Source organism: Rhinolophus ferrumequinum, chromosome 22 (genome assembly GCF_004115265.2).
Source record: "Rhinolophus ferrumequinum isolate MPI-CBG mRhiFer1 chromosome 22, mRhiFer1_v1.p, whole genome shotgun sequence".
Classification (NCBI taxonomy): domain Eukaryota; kingdom Metazoa; phylum Chordata; class Mammalia; order Chiroptera; family Rhinolophidae; genus Rhinolophus; species Rhinolophus ferrumequinum.
This window is the reverse complement of record NC_046305.1, coordinates 50931678-50951877: the sequence shown is the minus strand read 5'-3', so window position 1 is coordinate 50951877 and position 20200 is coordinate 50931678. Positions and strand designations below refer to the sequence as shown.

General features: G+C 37.4%; 1 protein-coding gene and 1 pseudogene across 1 annotated transcript; one reads left to right on the top strand and one right to left on the bottom strand.

Moving 5' to 3' along the window:
- Window positions 1-415: 415 nt before the first annotated feature.
- CTSS (cathepsin S) lies at window positions 416-12656 on the top strand. Its single transcript, XM_033093733.1, has 8 exons — window positions 416-563; window positions 1550-1676; window positions 4299-4421; window positions 5409-5558; window positions 7056-7286; window positions 9066-9231; window positions 10334-10436; window positions 12212-12656. Exons 1-8 carry the CDS (start codon window positions 538-540, stop codon window positions 12309-12311), a joined length of 1026 nt encoding a protein of 341 aa, XP_032949624.1. The 5' UTR covers window positions 416-537; the 3' UTR covers window positions 12312-12656.
- On the bottom strand, window positions 7293-8861 carry LOC117015223 (10 kDa heat shock protein, mitochondrial-like; annotated as a pseudogene).
- Window positions 12657-20200: the final 7544 nt, after the last annotated feature.

Here is a 20200-nt window from a genome sequence, read left to right as displayed (position 1 = left end):
TCTTTTTTTCCATGAATACACTAACACATATTACTGACAATAAACATATTTTGAATTGATGAACCAAGGAATAGCTGAGTGAGAATTAGACAATAGTAAATCATGGGTGAGTTATGTTAAAAGGAATAAGATGAATTTTCCTAGGAAACCATAGAGGAAGCTGGGATTTCAGAAGCGTAATCTTAAACTCTTCATAACTAAATTTTGCCATCTGACAGTTGGTGTTTTTAGGTTAAGTGAGTTAACAAAATGATGACGGATTAAAGGGTAAACTTGTACTGCTCTTATTTTGCTGAGTTGGTTCTAGGGGTCTCTTGGACTGGGGGCTCTTTTTGATGTTTAGTGTATCCACCTCGTCTCCAAAACTATAGAGAGGGGGCGGGAGACATCTGATCTAGTTAGATTCTAAATGAAACTGAAATGAAAGTTGACTTCCTCATTGTGGAGACCCATGTGACATGTTCCAATGTCTGAAAAGTGAATCTAGCTGAAGCCTTCCAGATCTTTGGAGAGAGTCCACCTTCAAGCATTCTTAGGATGGGAGCACCTGCTGCTTCAATCATGTATGTACTGTCTGCTTTTTTACCTCCCGTTTGGTCTTTAAACAGTTTGTGTTTTCAGCTTGCTCTGCCTGCCGGGTTTTAAATCTTTCGTTTCAGGAAGTAAACTAAATAATCAAGTCACTCAATTTACCTCTTATTTTTTTTACTAAAAGGAATCTGTTTTTGAAAAGTTAATGTATGCTTGAACATATAAGCCTGAGGCTGAAACGTAGTTTTCTTTGGAATATAATTTGAAGACTTTTTACACGGTTACAATTCCAGTTATTATTTTAAATGAAAAAGAAACAGAAAAGAAAGCAGAATTCCGTTTGAGGGAGAGCTAGTCACTGAATTTCTGTTCAAGTCTTTTTATATTTATATAGAAGTGGTGTTTTCAAAAGTAGTTAATTGCTTCCTTTGAAATAGATATTTTGATGGTTAGGGAAAAAAAACATTAAAATAATTAAATGACCCTCGGATGTGAATGCAATACATAGGGGTTGTTTTTTCCCCACCTCTAAATGTTGTGGATATTTAAATAGGCCAGTGAAGAGGAATTTACGCATTCAAAAATTATGAAGATAAATGATTTTTCAAAGATTTGCCTTGTGTTTAAGGATGTTGTGGTTTGGTTTTTTTTTTTTTTTTTGGAAAGGAGGAAAGAGGATTTCCTTTGATTAGATTTCTTGGCAAATCCTGGAAAGTTCCTGCTTGCCTCCCTACCAACAACCCCCTAACCTTGGATGTAACTTTCGTTTACCAGATGTCAGGAAATTTCTGAAAATCACTTCGTAAAGAGCTACTAAGCATTAGAAGTGGTATTTCAGACATAAATCTGCAGTTACTCCCTGTTACTGTATATCCCCCCAAAAGTTCCTGTATGATTCTGATTTGTAATATTCTGTCCCTTTGACAGACTTGGAGTCTCTATTTGTTTGTATGAAAAAACATAGTCGCAACATATGCAGCTAATAGCTACTCTTCCTATGTGGCCCTTTCTTTAACAGAATGAAATGGCTGCTTTTGGTGCTCCTGGGTTGTTCCTCAGCGATGACACAACTTCACAAAGATCCCACCCTGGATTATCACTGGGATCTCTGGAAGAAAAACTATGGCAAACAATACACAGAAAAGGTACAGGGGATCGCCACTTGAATGATTTGCTTTCACTGTAGTACCCTATGCTTTCCCCCTCTCAAATTATATTCTTACAAGCAATGTTTACAATAAATGTTACTCTCTCACTTCTTGCCAGATTCTGTTCTTGGTACTAGCGATACAGTAGGAAACAAAACAAAGTTCCTGTTTTCATGGTGCTCATTTGTATCCTAGAGGAGGAGACAGGAAATAAGCAAATAAGTGAGCAGATATATGATACGTTAGATGGTGATAAGTGCAGTAGAGAAAAATAAAGCAAGGCATGAGGGGCAGGAAGGGCCATGGGTGATGGCTGTGAGAAGCTGGGAGTGATTATTCCATGTATATGATAGGGTGGTCAGGGAAGGCTTTACATATAAGGTGAATTTGTGCAGAGAACTGATAGAAGCAAGGGAGCAAGCAAAGTAGATAACTGGAGTAAAGGTCCCAGGCCAGGGTGAAAGAAGTACTTATTTAAGGAACAAAAAGCCCTATTTTAGTCCCTGGTACATAACAAGTGGTACCAGGTGTTGTTTCTTGATTCTCGCTTCCCACTTTGTACTTTGGTTTCTATCTCAAAGCATACTTACTGTTTGGTTTTAAGAACTTAATCCCAACTTAATCCTAGTGCTATAACTGTCTAATATTTCTGAACTTGTAAGCAAATGTTATGTATTTATTTACTTGATATATTATTTTTGTAGAAATGATACTTTGAGTAGTACCTGCATTCTGAGTTGTTTTCTTAGCGGTGATGGACTTCACCCTCATCCACTCCCCTTTAGATCAAGCCTCTAATTTCAAAGTCAGCTGGAGTTAGATGGGCAGGTAGCACCACGATCTGGTTAAATCAAAGCTCTCTCTCTTTTCAATGATTTCAATCCCTAAGGAGGAATGAAAGTGACTTTCAATTAGTATCCTACCTTTATTTAATTTGTCCTACATTTCTTTATCTTAAAATTAATTTCTTTTTTTCCTTCTCTGTACTCATTAGATTTATTTTTCTTTCTTCCATTTTTCCCCCTTCTAGTGGTTTGGAAGTATATCTGTACATGGCCAGTACTGGAGTAAAAGTAAAAACATTTGCTCCAAGGGAGAGGGCTGCATCTAGACTCACTACCTGAAATGAGGGTCTGGGTCTGGGCCCTAACACTAAATGAAATGAGGCAGAAAAGGGTTGTTACTGACTGCTCCTTGGGCAACTGCTTATTGTAAACTATGGCCTGGGGGTCGGGGTGAGGGTCTGCAATGCACATTGTATTCTATGTGTACTGGTTCTTCATATGGAGGGCAACGAAACCAACAGTCAAAATATGGATACACTCTGGGGCCGGCCCGGTGGCTCAGGCGGTTAGAGCTCCATGCTCCTAACTCCGAAGGCTGCCGGTTCGATTCCCATATGGGCCAGTGGGCTCTCAACCACAAGGTTGCCAGTTCAGTTCCTTGAGTCCCACAAGGGATGGTGGGCTGCGCCCCCTGCAACTAGCAACAGCAACTGGACCTGGAGCTGAGCTGCGCCCTCCACAACTAAGATTGAAAGGACAACAACTTGACTTGGAAAAAAGGCCTGGAAGTACACACTGTTCCCCAATAAAGTCCTGTTAAAAAAAAAATATGGATACACTCTGGATAAAATTAAAATAATAGAAGCAAAAATAATTTTAAAATAGCACTATACATAATGGAGTAACATCTATACAAATGAACAAGAAATTGTGAAGTAAACTAGACATCCAATTAGAAGTCTTGGAAATAAAAAAATATAGTCATTGAAATAAGAACTCAATAAAAGAGATAAAATGTCAGACTGGAAAGAGTTGGATAGAATCAGCAATCCAGAAGACAGTATTGAAGCATTCACCCAGAAGGCAGCACATGAAAATGAAAAGAAATGCAGGTAAAAGAGATGAAAGCAAGTTTGAGGCTCCAAAATATCTCTGATAGGAGTTTCTGAAGAAGAGAATTAGATAGAATGGTGGAGAAGCAATATTTGAAGAGATACTGGTTGAGAATTTTCCAGATATGAAACAAAGTCCTGACGCCGTCAATCCTAAGTACCCAGAAGAGAAAAATAAAGAAATCCACACCCAGACATGCAATGAACCTACAAACATTCAGAGAGAAAATCACAAAGTCACCAAAGTTAAAAACAGAAGTACAATTAGACTGACATCTGCAATAATAGATACCAGAAGACGATGGAGAAATATCCTCAAATAACTGAAGAAATATAGCTAGACCTGTATAGTCAGCAAAACAATTTTTCAAGAGTAAAGGATAAAAAAAGACATTTTAAAAAGGCCTGTAAAGATTAAGTGAGTTTATCGCCTACAAAAGATATACTTCAGCAAACAGCAGTTTCTAAAACACACTTTTGTGTTTACTGAGAAAGTTCATTATGTATATCATAAAATAATATTACTCACCACCAAAGCAATTAAGAGCAAGGATTAAGATTAATATGCAATTTTACCAGTTATATCGGATATATTCATTTATTTGCGTGCTTCCAGACGGATCCACATTTGGTAGAATGCTTCATTATATGTTTATTTTCATTATTGAACGCTTGTGTGTGCAGGATTCAGTATCACTATGCTCTTTCCCCTTGTATTTTAGAATGAGGAAGCAGCACGGCGACTCATCTGGGAAAAAAATCTAAAATTTGTGACGCTTCACAATCTGGAGCATTCGATGGGAATGCATTCATACGATCTGGGCATGAACCACCTGGGAGACATGGTAGGTACATTACAAATAATCCTACTTCCAATCTCGCTCAGAATGGTCTCTGTCTCTTCAAAGGCAGTTTGAAGGTAAACAACAAAGGAGAATTATCTATATGTACACACAGAAAAAAGTAGAATATAAAGACAAGAATTTGTACAGATTTCTTTAGTCCTACTGTGACCACTTTCCTTAACAAATCCCTTCTTTAGAGGAATATTTTAAACTTACAATAGTAATTATTTTTATTTTTTATTAATTCTAGAAAGCATTGCCACTCACAATCTTTTAGCAACCATACTTATCCAAGCCTAAATTGACAATTTAATATGGTCCACCTGCTTTCTTAACGGAGAAGAGTGTGGGTATTTAATATCACAGATAATCAATCTCCCATTAGTTTTTAGATTCCGTTCTACCCTACAAAACTTTACCACCGTGGCCAAAAGTAAGAATCATCGTACCCCTTGGAAGGGAACCCTGTAGGTAGATTAAATTCCTACTTAAATCAGGAATCTCCTTTGCTAATTCTTTTTCACAGGAAAATCAGTTCACTCCACTTTCAGGCAGCCCTTTTATAAAATTCTGCCTTGCTTTGAACCAAAAACCTGCCTTCTTGTAATTTCTAGTTTTTACCACTTTCTTCTTCTCCTTCCCAATGCCTAACTGGGGTGCTAATGCAAAGTGTCAGCCTAAAGAGACCCAGACAATTCACCTACCAGATAGTTAGCAGTACCTAACTACCACTAGTTCAGAACTACCACTAGTTCTCCTCAGTTGTTGACTATTTTCAATAAGAATATTGAAAAGTAGGATATAAGTGAAATAATATATATATATATGTAATTGCAGAAGTCAAATGACTTGTATTTATCTTTTGTTATTGGTATATATTGGTGTTACAGTTTTAATAGTTGTTTCCTTTCTTAAAATGTGTGTACATGTTTGTGGCACCTGTGTGTGTGTGTGTATTTTATTATAATTATTTTTTTAACCTTGTAGACCAGTGAAGAAGTGATGTCTTTGATGAGTTCCCTGCGAGTTCCCAGCCAATGGCGAGGAAATGTCACTTACAAGTCAAATGCTAATCAGAAATTGCCTGATTCTCTGGACTGGAGGGATAAGGGGTGTGTTACTGATGTGAAATACCAGGTGCGTGTCGTCATCGCAGGCCTCTGCACCCCCGTGAGAGCGCTCTCTTCCTTAGGTGCTTCATCTAGCTTCTGAATTTGGCAGTGAATCTCCCTTATGTTACTTTCTAATTATTTTTGTTATTCTTGTCTTCCCATCTACATTGTAAGTAAGCTCTTTGAGGGACCACACATCATACTTTATTGATATTCCCCACAATGCTTAGAGCACCAATGGTTAGAGCCACGTTAGACAAAAACTGTGAACTAAGCTAATAGGTCTTGAAGACTCATCCAGCTTCAGCCATCCACTACACTGGACCCTCCACCAAGCCAGTTGCTTGAGAAATAGCATCGTATAGGAGAGAACATTGATCAGGAAGTTTCCCCCTCCATCTCACTTATGAAGTTCGGGTTTGAAGGAGAGGAAGGAACTGGAGCTCAGAGTAGTCTATCAATTCTACTAGTCAAGTTCATTCATGACTAGGCTTATATGGTTAGAATAAGAAATACAGGCTTTATAAATTTGTTTCTATGTTTTTGCATCCCCTTTGGTTTGCTTGTTAAAAAAAAAAAGCTACAAAAGTCCTAAATTCGTTAGGGATAACAAAGGGTTCAACCCATGTGTCACCTTTGAGGTCAGGGGGAGGGAGAAGACCGAGCAGTGGCCCCAGGGTGTGACCAATGGAGAACATACAAACGAAGAAGTACATGGCACTGCCAATCTCTTTTCCACCTAGATGTGTTTTTCTTTCAGCTAGTTTTGGGTTTCTTACTGGAGCTTCTCTAAAATAAAAGTTTGGGAAGACCCAATAAACTACATATTTTGTTGACTATAAATCATTTAATGAGATGTTTTCCGTGGGTGCTTGCATTTTCACGGGTGATTTTGCTTTAACCAAAAGCAAATTCAACTTGCTTCCGTTGGGTAGAGAGCCACGTGGGATGAGAGGAAGAGAGAGAGAGAGAGAGAGAGAAAGAGAGAGAGAGAGCAGTTATAATAGAGCTCTTGACCCTCTGCACTTTTTAACTAAAGCAGCTTTGTGTTTTCCTGTTTGTAAAATAACTTTTCATCAAAAAAATTCTGAAGCTAAAAGAAATGTTAACCCTATGTTTCAGGCATCATTTGGCAGGAGGAAGGGTATTTTTAGGTCAAGGTCATCAGCCCAGCTCCTCTCAAAATCATTTTACTGTAGGCATCTATCTCCCTCCCTTAAGGGTGACGATTGCTGGCACTAAGTAGATGCCTAGTAAGTACTGTTTCTTCATATATTTGAATATGACAGTTCTGCTCTGAGCTTGACCATTTGCAAATCTTTTTCAAGGTTGGACCCACCCAGAGAACAGTCAAATATTTAGTCTTCATTCCCACTGGCTAAGAGAAGAGGAAATTGTAGTGGAAGGAGCTCTTCCTGGAACTACGGACAGGGCTGACATGTTGGGTGTTATCCAGTTTGTTTTATGATGTCATCCTTACCAACGTTCTATGTCGGCCTTTGTGACTTTGTGTCTGTTTTAGGGTTCTTGTGGTGCTTGTTGGGCTTTCAGCGCCGTGGGGGCCCTGGAAGCACAGCTGAAGCTGAAAACTGGACAGCTGGTGTCTCTGAGCGCACAGAACCTGGTGGATTGCTCGACTGCAACAAAATACAGCAATAAAGGCTGCAATGGCGGGTTCATGACGGAGGCTTTCCAGTACATCATCGACAACAAGGGAATCGATTCAGAAGCTTCCTATCCCTACAAAGCCATGGTGCGTCACAAGCAAGCGTTTTGTGCGGCCCCATGACCTTATGTTGTGCCTTGACTGACTGTACTAAAGTCACCACCAAGCCAACCTCTTGAGAAGCAATGTCATGTGTGAGAACCCTGATCAGGAATTCTTAAACTTTCACAAGTTCTCTTTCTTATGCAGTAGCCTTCTTAATTTATCAGTGGCATATTGATTTTAAACAAGCAAGTAGAATTCATGCTGAAAAGTGGATTTTCAGCAAACCTTCCTTAAAATTCTCTGTATCTGCCTGGTATTTAAACTTTTTTGTCCTGCATTCTCCCATGCTCAACCTTCTTCTCAGGTCATTAACCTCACCATTCTCCTACCTCCTGAAAAGCTAAATAAAGCTCTCTCTTTCCTCCTTGCAATTTCATTATACGTTTAATTAAATGATGTAAATAATATGTCCATATTACAGAAAATTTAGAAGAAAGAAAATCACTCAAAAAACTCCTACCTTAACCACTATCATTCTGGTTTCTTTCTTTCTTTTTTTTTAATTTGTATATTTTTATTTGGAAATGTTTATATCAGTACAGTGGAACTAAATTTTAAGAGATACTGGGTGTCATTACTTTGGATATCATTAGTTTATTACAAAAGAGACATGGAAATTATTTACATGATGAGATTTCAGAACTTCAGTGGAATGGCAGCTTCACGTGATGCCATGTCAGTAGTGATTTATTTCAGTCTACATACTTTCCAAGAATGTCACCATCTCTAAATAAGAAATAATCCTTGTCATCTATAATGACTTTGGTGCCTCCGTATTCTGGAAGAACTTTCTCCAACTTTCACGCTAACTGGTTGAATCTCTCCGCCCTTTCCTTTAGAGCCGGATCCAACAGCTACTACTGTTGCTTGCAATACTTTTCCTTGAGATTTTTCTGGAAGCATAATGCCTCCCTTGGTTACAGTTTCCACAGCACTCCTTTCAACTAATACTCGGTCAAAGAGGGAGAGAAACTTTCTAAATGCCTGTCCTGCCATGACTCCAGCAGCAGCAGTTCGTACTCTTGGTTTATTTCTTTCAAGTTCTTTTTCCTACTAAACATTTTAAAAGCACAGTTGTACAAACAACAAACATGAATTAGTAACCTCCCCTTGTCCACTTAACATATACTCTGTTTTCCATATTATCTGGTCTTTACCAACTGGCATTTGAACATCTTGTCTTGCAGGCATTATATCATCAAAAGGATTTTAAAGTTCTAATCTACAGTTAATGATCTTTATGTAGCATACCCCTACAGTCTACCTCAGAATCTGAGGGACATTATCCTGGCAAGTTCTGCATGTGTGAAGATGTTCACAATTTGAAACAAGCGAATAGTTGTGTTTTTCCTCTGTTATGGATGGAACATGCAACTGTTAGGGTTTGGAAGATTTGATTTTTCTTTCCTCAAAAAGAGGGAGGAAACTTAGACACTTGAAAAGGCTAGATGAGGAAAGAAAACTTATTTGAAGGTATTTGTTTTTAAACTTTTATTTATTTTAAGTGTGTTTTTCCAGGACCCATCAGCTCCAAGTCAAGTAGTTGTTTCCATCTAGTTGTGGAGGGCGCAGCTCACAGTGGCCCATGTGGGGCTCGAACCGGCAACTTTGTTGTTAAGAGCACCCCGCTCTAATCAACTGAGCAAACCAGCTGCTCCAAGAAAACTTATTTGAAATCCAGACTTAGGATATTGGTGATTTATAAAGGAAGCTGAAATATACTTCTTTATCTGAAATATACTTTTTTCTTTTTTTTTTCAGGATGGAACGTGCCGATATGACTCAAAATATCGAGCTGCCACATGTTCAAAGTACACTGAACTTCCTTATGGCAGTGAAGAAGCCTTGAAAGAAGCTGTGGCAACTAAAGGACCTGTGTCTGTTGCTATAGATGCGAGTCATCCTTCTTTCTTCCTCTACAAAAGTGGTAAAAACTCAGATATATTATCCTCCCGTTATGTGCTGCCCTTGCACTATAAGAAAGAATATTCTCTTGCCCCATCACTCCACCTGTGGATGTTTAGGTTGAACGGAACCCTCCAATTTCATAGATGCATTTTATACCCAGTTCTACTTAGTAAAGTAATACATCCCAGAGTTTACTCAGGCTACGTGAGGAGTGCTATGATCAATTCTTTCCTTGCATTACAGTGGTACCTTGGTTTTCGAACGTCTCCATTGACGAACATTTCGGTTTAAGAACACCGTACATTTTATGGATCTATAGTATCATTAGACAGTAAACTTCAGGCTAACTTTGCAGTTGTAAGGGTTGATTTTAAAGGTCTGGAACAGATTTTTGCATTACTTTCTATGGGGAAACCGCACCTCGGTTTTTGAACGTTTCAGAACTCGAATGATCTTCCGGAACGGATTATGTTCGAAACTGAAGGACCACTGTCTCTCTTTTAATCCTCACAATAACCCTGTTTCATAGATGAAAAACCTAAGGCTTAGGTTAATTTGTCTAAAGCCACACAGTCTGAAAGTGGTCAGCTAGGATGGGAAACTGTGCGAGTTGACTACAGAGCCTGTTGGTCGTACACTGTGGGTGCCGCTACTCTGTGTGCACGGGAAGGGTGTGCTGGGAGGGTACGGGGTGGGGGTGGGGGCACTATGTTAGACAAAGCAGACTAGAATCTTGTTTTCTTTTAAACCTCACCTTAAAGACCATTTAATCTAGCAAAGGCTGAAAACGTATGGAATACACCATGTAGGGATATATACAAAGAAATAAAATAACTGTATGTAAGTTAAAAATGATTTGGAAAAAGGTGGCAATTTATCAAAGAAGATTCCTGAGGGAGCTGTGCTTGGATGGATGCCCAACTTGGCAAGAAAATGGACAAATTTAGATAGCTTTGATGGGGAAGAATTATGAACTCTAAATAGTTGAAACATGAGAGGAGATGTTTCTATATTTTTAATGAACCCAGACAGTGAGCAAACGAGTCTAATAATAGTCATAGCATTTTCAAGTGTTGTCACATCCCACTCACTCTTTTTCTCCACCCGTATCTTCTTCTCAGGCGTCTACTATGACCCATCCTGTACTCTGAAAGTGAACCACGGTGTGCTGGTCATTGGCTATGGCAACCAGAATGGGAAAGACTACTGGCTTGTGAAAAACAGGTAATATAGTTATACTTTAACGCATATTGAATTAAAATCAGGAATTAGAGGGAGCCCCAACAAATGCTTTCTTGTGATGATGATGATGGTGACGATGGTGATGGTAAGCATAATATTGATGTTTATATGTAGCTCTTTACAAAGTGACGTTCTAAAGTACTCAGTACTCCCGTTTCTTCACTTCCTGTTCTGCTTTCAGCACTGTGTTTTCATGATTTATCTTCTAGAATACTTCTCTGATCATTCCTTCTGGTCTCCTTTGGGAACACCTACTCCTTTGCTTAGCGTACAGGAGAGATAAAAGTGAGACCTGAAAAAAGTGTCCAGTGAGTGGCTGATACATAGGACATTTGAGGCCTATTACAGCACAGCTGTTTCAAATAATGTCACTTGTCTTCTTGCAATCAAGCAGCATGTCTTAGTTTCTCCGCGGCATGCAAAAACACAGCCTTCCTTAGAGTCTTGAGCAAAAATTTGCAATGGCTCGCCTTGGCCTGTGGAAGTAAACTGTAAGTTCCCCAGCCTGCAATTCCAAGCTCTTCACCATATGGCCCCAAATCACCTTTCTATTTTCTTTTCTCCACTACTCCCCTGGAGACATCCAATTTTCCTTTCAGCTCAATTTCCTGTTGCTCTCCAAATATAAACACAGTGGGCTTTTTCTCAATTTCACACTTTTATTTGCATCCTAGTTATAGCAGTTAATGAATTCTGCCTCATAATTATTTGTATACCTACAATTAAAAAATCTCAGAATCATAAAGAACTTTAGAAATCATTTCTCTTACAAAGACTTTTTTCTTTTTTTTTTTTTTCACTAGTCTGTGACAAAGTGGGGGGAAAAGAATATTTAGGCGAATCTTTCATAAATCTAAATTTATTTGATGAAAAGGACTATCTTTAAATTAGAGAGTATGTCCTCTTAAGTTTTGTTTTTGCTGTTTAAATGTCTTTTCTTTTACAACATGATGGTGATATTAGGAGTATGTTTCTGTTCGTTTGTTTAGATCTGTACTTGCTAATTTAAAAATTGGTGATTTTATGTCAATCTGTAAATATTTTTTTTTAATTCTCAAAGTCCGTGAAACAAAAAAGTAAGAGAATCACTGATCCCCGCTAACTTTTATGTGACCTATGAATTCCTTCTGCGACGTCTCTGACAAGTTGTGCAAACCTCTGATTAATCACTTCCAATGCCAGGGGGCTCACCTCCTCCTAAGGTAGCACAGTCCAGCTTTAACTGTGAGAAAATCTTATCTAAATCTTATCTCAGCTCCAGTTCTAGGTCAAAAATCTGTTTGAGGGCTGCACTTTTCATTGCTTACTTTAGAATTTCCTACCCTATGTCTTTTCCACAGTAGTCGCTCAAAAATATTTCTTAATTGACATTCTAAAGGAATTTGTTTGATAGGAAATCATCGACTATGATCCTATTATGCAAAAACATTTAGAGGTGGAGCCTTGAAAAGGATAATAATACCCTTTTTCTGGGTAAGGTGTATTTACAATGCAGGAGGATTAAAGGTTTGGGATGGACCTTATGTTCTTTTCCTTGATATTAAGTTTATTCATCAGTATAGAACTAGGCCTTCCAAAGTATCTTGAAAATTACCTAAAAGCCCTGGGGAAATTATTCTATTATGTTGTTCTGATTTTGTTTTACAGCTCTTCATATACAGTCACTTTAGGAGACAAAAACAATCTAAGAGACAAAAAGTTGATAATGTGATTTGATTGTATTCATTTTGTAATTTTGTGTTTTTGTTTTTCTAAAGCTGGGGCCACAACTTTGGTGACAACGGATATATTCTGATGGCAAGAAATAGTGGAAATCACTGTGGAATTGCCAGTTACCCCTCTTACCCAGAAATCTAGAGGATCTCTTCATTGTTATAACAAACCAAAAAAGATGAAACACTTTCTCTTCACTTAATTTTACCTGCTGTATCCGGTAGAAATAAGTGTGTCATGATCAATGCATATTTACTGTACTAACAGAATATATAGTTGGAGTCTTCTACTTTTAATTTTGCAGGTCTTATGAAAAGTTTGCTAAGTAAAAATTAATAATGTACTGTAATTATAACTGTGTGAGAATTAGTCAACCTGACACAATCTGTCATGTTTGTCATTGTCTTATTTTATACTCTTTGTCTTTTTAAGTCCCCGTGTAACTTGATGGCATATAAATGCTTAATAAATACCTGTCAATTCAGCTTTGTACCATTGCCGCATATTATTCTTTTCTTATTCTTAGGTAACTCTTATAATCTATATGAGAGTGTACATGGTTAATGTGGCTCAGGTTGTATCTTTGCTGGTAAAAGGATTCAATATATACAAGTATTATAATAAATGATGGTAAAGTAGATAAATGCTTAAGAGACAATCTGTTTTCAAATACTTTGGAACAATTATTTTAATGAGCAACCATTAATATACGAATTCAATTATGCTTACCTAGTCATTAGCAATTTGGCCAGGACCTTTATGGGGGAAAATAATTAAGTCAATTTGAATAAAATAACTAAACTGAATTTCTTTTAATATTTAGTATTTAATATTCCGTTACTCATTTTTATCTAATTCAGATTGATCTCACAACTGCTCTAAATTAGTAGACGGTTTCTGAAAAGGCAGCAAGAACTTTAAATGTTATAAATTTGTGCCTAACACGTGAAAAATGTCATTAGTATATTTTAAACTGAACTTAAACGAATTTCACTATCTCTGGTTCCCTCTTAAAGTGTGTTTTAAAGAACAAGAATTGATAACTATAAAAACATGATCATAATATATGACTATCATCAAAAGTGGAGAGAAACATTCTAGTTAAAAAGTACTGAGTTGATTATTCTTCAGTTTTTATTTTGCCCGCAATTTGTCAAGCGCTATAAATGCAACAAAAACAAGAGTTCTTCACCTTTGTCAGTCTGATGAAGTCTGCGGACACCTCAGAATAATGTTTTTAAATGCATAAAATAAAATATATAGCGTTACAAAGGAAGGAAGACAATTATATTGAAATACAGTTGTTAAAATGTTAAAATATAAATGTGTGCAGGTCATGCAACCCTCATGTGAAAAGTGTAATACTTATGTCTTTATACACGCATTAAATAACAAGACTTAATAACTATCTTAAATTTGAAGTAATGATGAGTATAAATGATATTTGCAGATAGCCGCAAAAGCTATAATGTGATATGAAAATATCTGAGTTTTCTTTCGGTGAGAAAGTTACAAGTATTGCTGATATTATTGTGGTTTATGGACTACATTCAGAATTAAAGGAAATGATAACTTTCAGTTAGACGTTAGTGAAAATAAAGATGTAATTTTTTTCCCCATACAAATTCACGAATTCTCTGAATTTTATCCATGTACCCTTTAGGGATCTGTGGATCCCAGGTAAAGAATCCCTGAACTAAATAAGTGCAGTAATGAAATACTTAAGAAAAATCTTTATTGTCCAACATAAGGGAGAATTTTAGCAATAAGTAATTTCAAACTTACAGAAACAAAAACTTTTCTGAAATAAAAAGTTTAAGATGAGAAATAAATTTAAGAAAAAAACTTATTCTGGAACTTGTATATAGAATGATTTGAAGAAGCTAAAAAGGATATTAGCTAGAAGTTATTACAGTACGTATATATGTGAGATAATAAAACCCTGGACAAATTTAGCAGCTGTGAAAAAATAAATAAGAAAATTTAAAAAGGGGGTGGCTGGTTAGCTCAGTTGGTTAGAACGTGGTGCTAATAACACCAAGATTGCCGGTTCAATCCCCGCATAGGCCACTGTGAGCTGCACTCTCCTTAAAAAAATAAAAAGTAAAAAATAAATAAAGTGATACTAGTTTTAAAAAATAATAATAATTTAAAAAATACAAAAGAGCAAATTGGAGTCATAGAGTAAAAGTTACAAAAATTTTAACTGGGTAAAACAGGCAAAGAAACAGAGGATTTAAACATTCCAGAACTAGAAGTCTACTGGACAATGCCATTAAAGGTAGTTAACAAAAATATGAAGACAAAGACTTATTATCTCTTTGAATAAAATTACTCTTACTCTTCTCTAAATGAGAATCTTCATGATGCTTCAAATATGCATACTTTAAGTTACCAGACGGGTGTATTAATCAGAACGTCTCTCTTTAAAAACAAAAAGAAAAGCAACCTTTATAAGACATGACTATTCAAGATGTATCAATGTGTCTTTGCTGATGCCCACCCCCCATCCTTCAATTCATTCTCCAACCAATAGCCAGAGTGATCATTTAAAACTATAAGTTAGATAATATCTTTCCTAATTATAACCATTCCATAGTTCCCACTACACCTGAAACAAAACATCAGTTCCTCAACATTGACTGTTAAATTCTGCTTGTCCCATCTTTCCTTTCTCATCTGGGGTCATTTCTCCACATTTGCTATGCTTTAGCCATGCTGGCCATCCTTCCGTTTTTTTAAAGCACCTCTTACTTTAGGGAGTTTGCAAGTGTTTTCTCTCTGCCCAGAATGCCCAACCCTCCCACACCTGCCCCAACTCTTCTTCTAGTAAGTTCTTCTCATCCTTCTGGTTGTAACTCGAATGTCATTTTCTCAGGAGCCTTCCACGACTCACCCTCTCATCTAAACTAAGTTGCTCCACCTTTGACTTTCTCATTGAAGCCAGTGTTTTTCTTTCATAACGCCTTATGTCAAATTGTAACTCTATGTATTTATATGCTTACGTGTATAACATCTCTTCCCTTCGTTAGACTGTAAGTTCAAGGAGGGCAGAACTCATGAGTCTTGTTTACTATATTGCACCTAGAACATAGATAGCAGAGTGCCTGCCTTAAAGTAGTCAGTCACTATTTGTTGAAAGAATGAATGACTGATGAATGAATGCAAATGACTGACCAGCACATTATAAGTCTTAGAAGTAAAAATATGTCCTAATAGTTTGTTCACAATAATGGAAATTTAACACTTTTTAGAAACTGTTTTTAAAACTCCTGTTTAAATTTAAAGGAACCCATTATTCAATCATTTCCTTCATTTTCTTCCCTCTCTCTTTCCTACTCTTCCCAGGCCTGTACTTTGAAAATATTTTGTTCCTGTCTTTTCTGCTTCACTAAGATAAAGATAATTAATGAGAATGCTTTAATCAAACAGTAAGTTAAATTTTTATAATATTCAGGTGGCTATCAGTTCCTGAGGTGTTTATTTATTTATTTAATTTGTAGTAGCGCTAATGTATTCAATGGCTCAAAAATCAAAAAGTATTGTAGGGGACAAAAAAAGTATCTTTACCTATTACCCTCATGGGGACAGAGTCTCAGAGCAGTTTCCAGGCTTTCGGCCTAACAATGTAAGGTGCTGGCTCGGTTATTAGATGACCATCAGCTGTAATCAGATGGCGATCCGCTGTGACTGGGTGGCCATCAGCTGTGACCAGTTAGCCATTAGCCACTAATATAACTGCCGTGGCTACACTAGGGGGTTGGTTGGTTGGCAGAGAAGTGGACTGTGGATTGCAGCTAGCAAGTGGGGTTAGCAACCATGGATGGCAGATTGCGGATCGTGTGGATCCTACTTTCTGTGTCTTGCCCGGCCGCCAGCAAGACTGGGGTGCAGGAAGACCCCCTTGTTGGGGTACTGGCGGATGTTTGCTTTCGTGTCTCAACCAGCCGCCATCGAGAATACAGTGGTATGACTCCCCTATCTATGGCTCCATTGTTCCTTTTCGGCCTCAACATCTCCTGCGTTCTTGTGCAGGGAGCGGGATCTGAGACCCTGCATGACAACCTTCCTAGCTTCTTCAGCTGGAACCCTGTAAATTGGACTGTCAAAAGGCAGATTAACAAGAGAAAAGCCTACAAATTTATTTAATATACATTTTACATTACACGGGAGCCTTCATAAGGAAATTAAGGCTGGAAGAAGCAGTTAAACTTCAGTGTATTTAGACTAGGTTTGAAGAAGAGTGAAAAGTCCTGGAAAAATGTGATAGGACAAAAGGGTATGAGCTAAGGTAGTGAACTGGAGGAAACTTGGCCAAGCCTGTTCTTAGGGAATCCTCTCGGCATCCTCCATCTTTGGAGAAAAGGAAGCTCCTTTCCTGCAGGTACAGGGTGGGCTTGTTTCACATGAGGGTCTTACAATCTGCTTCAGAGAGTCCTTCCTGCACCTGCGGTTTTTCAAATTCCTTCAGCTTAAAATAGCCAAGGTGCCAGATTTTGGCGTAGCGTGTTCTGAACCCTGTCGGTATATAACACTGAACTCACAGCCAAAAGCACTATAACTCCTGCCTGAACAAAGCTTATCTAACACATGTATTTTCTCTATATGGCACATCACAACTTTCTTACGTTTAGACACACCAGATAGCACTTCAGCACAATCCATGTTAAACAGCAAAATCATGCACACAGAAAAAGGCGCAAAAGTGCAAAAAACCTGGTACTACATAGGCCACCAAAAGGACACTTGTTTACAATATGAGAGCTGAAACAAGAAAGCAGAGCATCACGTTGTTCAGCCTCAGCCGGGGACGCATGTGTAGGGAGACTCAAATTTCTGCCACTCTGCATCTCTGCATGTCTGCAAATGACTACGAAAGTGCTGTACTGGATTGATTATTCATTGGGGTTACAAATAAACTTTAGTAACTAGGCGAATTCACATATATGAAATCCATGAATAATGAAGATTTTATATATATACATATATATATTCCGTGAAAAAACTCTATCCCACTCCTTTCTCCTATAGGCTCAGATCTCTCCTCCTTAGAAGTAACCACTATTATTAGTTTCTTGTATATCTTCCTAGAATTTATTATGCATATGCAGGAAATTTAAACATACATACAGGTTACTTTTTTATCCTTAATTTTGAAGGAATCCAGAATACGCCACAGTGGCATAATGATTATCTTGAACTGAAGACATTTGAAAATCAATGGCTACAAGAAGAAATGTCACATTTCTTTGTGAATTCCTATACACTTGTACATAATTATATGGTTTTTTTTCCTCTTGATAATCTGTCTGTTGTCAGTTTAATTTGCAGGCCCCCAAGTACTAAACCTAAGAGGATAGAGGAAAGGTTTATCCTCCCCAACAATTTCAAGCAAATGATAAATTGTATAAAAATTTATCTATAGTATATAGATGTGTATCTTGGCAGTCTTTGTGTGTAATATAACCAAGAATTTATCAATTTCTAGATAGCAAACATGTTATGTTCTCTACAATACCTAGTGGCTGTTATTAAACAATTCAGAAGCACATTCAAAATGGTTGTCATTAACCCTATGCATGACTGAAGGTTGTTTTATCTGTAAAAGCCTAACATTCCATCCTCTTAACCAATATTTTCAAAAATCAGTAATATTTTTAAATTGATGATAATTCTTGTAGATGTTTCTTCTACTATTTACCTTTAGGTTTCTAATATATTTGTGTTGCCCTTTTTTTTTTTTTTTTTTGAGGGCACAGCTCACAGTGGCCCATGCGGGGATCGAACTGGCAACCTTGGTGTTATCTGCACCATGCTCTTAACCAACTGAGCTAACCGTATTGCTATTTTTTGACATCAATTTTAAATGATATCTGTATACTTACTATTATAGTAGTTGATGTTAAAGCTCTCTTGCACCAACACCACCCATTTCTCCACTCTCATCCTCAAAATATAGTCAGTGATATCAGTTAAATCAGTAGTTAGTGATTGCATTGAAGGAGTTCAGAACATAGCACCCCAAAATATGCTACTCTGGCATATTGACTATTTTGACTTAAAGGCACTTGAAAAACAGCAGCTGCAAGGACATTCTGATTTTCCCTCTTTTTCTTAAAAGCAGGAGAGGAAATTCCCATGTGAAAGATGTCCTGCCTATATGACAAGGAGAGACATTCTTATCACCAAGAACGTGAAGTCGAGGCCGAGATAAACCAGTACACACTCTGTTTAACTAATCTTTATCTTCCCGGTCATTTCTCCACTCATTTCCCTACCCCAGCCCAAGCCTTTTGGCTTAGTCACATTTTCACAGTTGACTACTTTGTCCAATTCAGTATATAAGCATTTAACTCTGCTTCTTTGGATCTTCATTTTTCTTGTGAAAACTCCCATGAACATGTAAACATCTGTATTATATATACATATATATTACATATATGTACATATGCATATTATATATACATATATAATACATATTATATAAATGTAATATATATTACATATTTACATGCTTTTCTTAAATTTGCATGCTTTTCTTCTGTTAATCCGTCTTCTGTTTAATTTGTAGCCAGAGACCCTAAGAAAGTAGAAATTATTCCTTCCCTACAGCATTATGCTGAATGCTGATTCTATGGTTCACAGATTGGCTATTTCATTTTATATATATATATATATATATATATGTAGTTGTTAATGACTCAAAATAAATTTATTATGAAGCACCATATCATAAACTTAGTATGTCACCATTAGGTGGTGCAGTGGCTCTCCCTCTGCCAACACTGAAATTAATTGTGATCTGGGGCAACCAACTTTACCAGAATCAGTTTTCTCACCTCTGAAACGGGTAATATTTGTGTCTTCCTCACAAGGTTCTTGGAAGAAGCAAAGTAAGAGTAAGATAGAAAAATAAGATAGTGAAATGTGAAAGCCCTTTGTAAACTCCGAGTGTGAGAGAAATATAAAGCCAAATAATTATTAGACCAAGGGATTGTCACTAATTTTGACCCTGAAAACAGGATTCTAGTTTTCATTCCTCTCTTAAGTGACGCTGGGCAAATCTTTTCCTATCTGGAGTGGTTGTTTTCTAACTGGTAATGCAACTGGTAATGTAATTATGAATAATTACAATATATTTACACTAACAATTTATTTGAATATATAACAAGCTGTAAACTACGAAGCTTGTACTGCTAGACTATCTCCACCTACTTTCCAGCTCTGATTTTATTATTTTGTTTCTAAAAGAGACATCAATTACATTCAAAGCTATCCACTGTCCACAGAGACATAGCACAGTAGAAATATCTAAGTTGAAGACCGCTAGAACAACTGTTTCCTGAAGACACAGAGAGTGAAAGGTGCGTCTGCACTACGGGGTGGATACAATAACAAAATCAAAGTTAGAAAATAATCAGAAATTAATATGATTAATTAAATGGCGGCTGCGGATACTTTGGTCATTGTAGGAAATCTATCTGTATTGGGAAGGCTTTGCACATACAATTACTTAACCTTCCCCCGCCACAGGCACCTGGCTTTTCTAGTTAAAACATGGCCACCAGGCTCTTGGGGTTCCCGGCGTGCCTTGCGCTGCTCTAGGCGGGAAAGGTGACCTCGACCGCGGGGTCAAAGCGCTACCGTCGTGCTCCCCTGGAAACCGTTGAAAGAAGGCGCATGCGCATCGGGCGAAGCTCGTGCAGTGTCGTGCAGTTCTGGTCGCTGGCAGCGGCCATCGCAGGTTAGGTAATATACTCTACGTGTGTGTTTCCTTTTTCTTTCTTACTTTTAGGATCTTTTGCCTTTAATTTTCTTTTTCTGTCACCTTTCGCCTGTTTTTAAGTTTCCTAAAGTCTTAATGGCGAAACATTCGTGGAAAAAATGTAAACCTAGTTATGTTTCAGAAGAGGTTCTTTTTCAAAAGAGCGTAGGTTAATACTGGCGTCTAGTCCAGGCTTCATCAGGATAAATTTAAACGGTCACAGTAAATAGACTCTTTTATTAACTCTTCTGGCCGAACTGTCTAATTA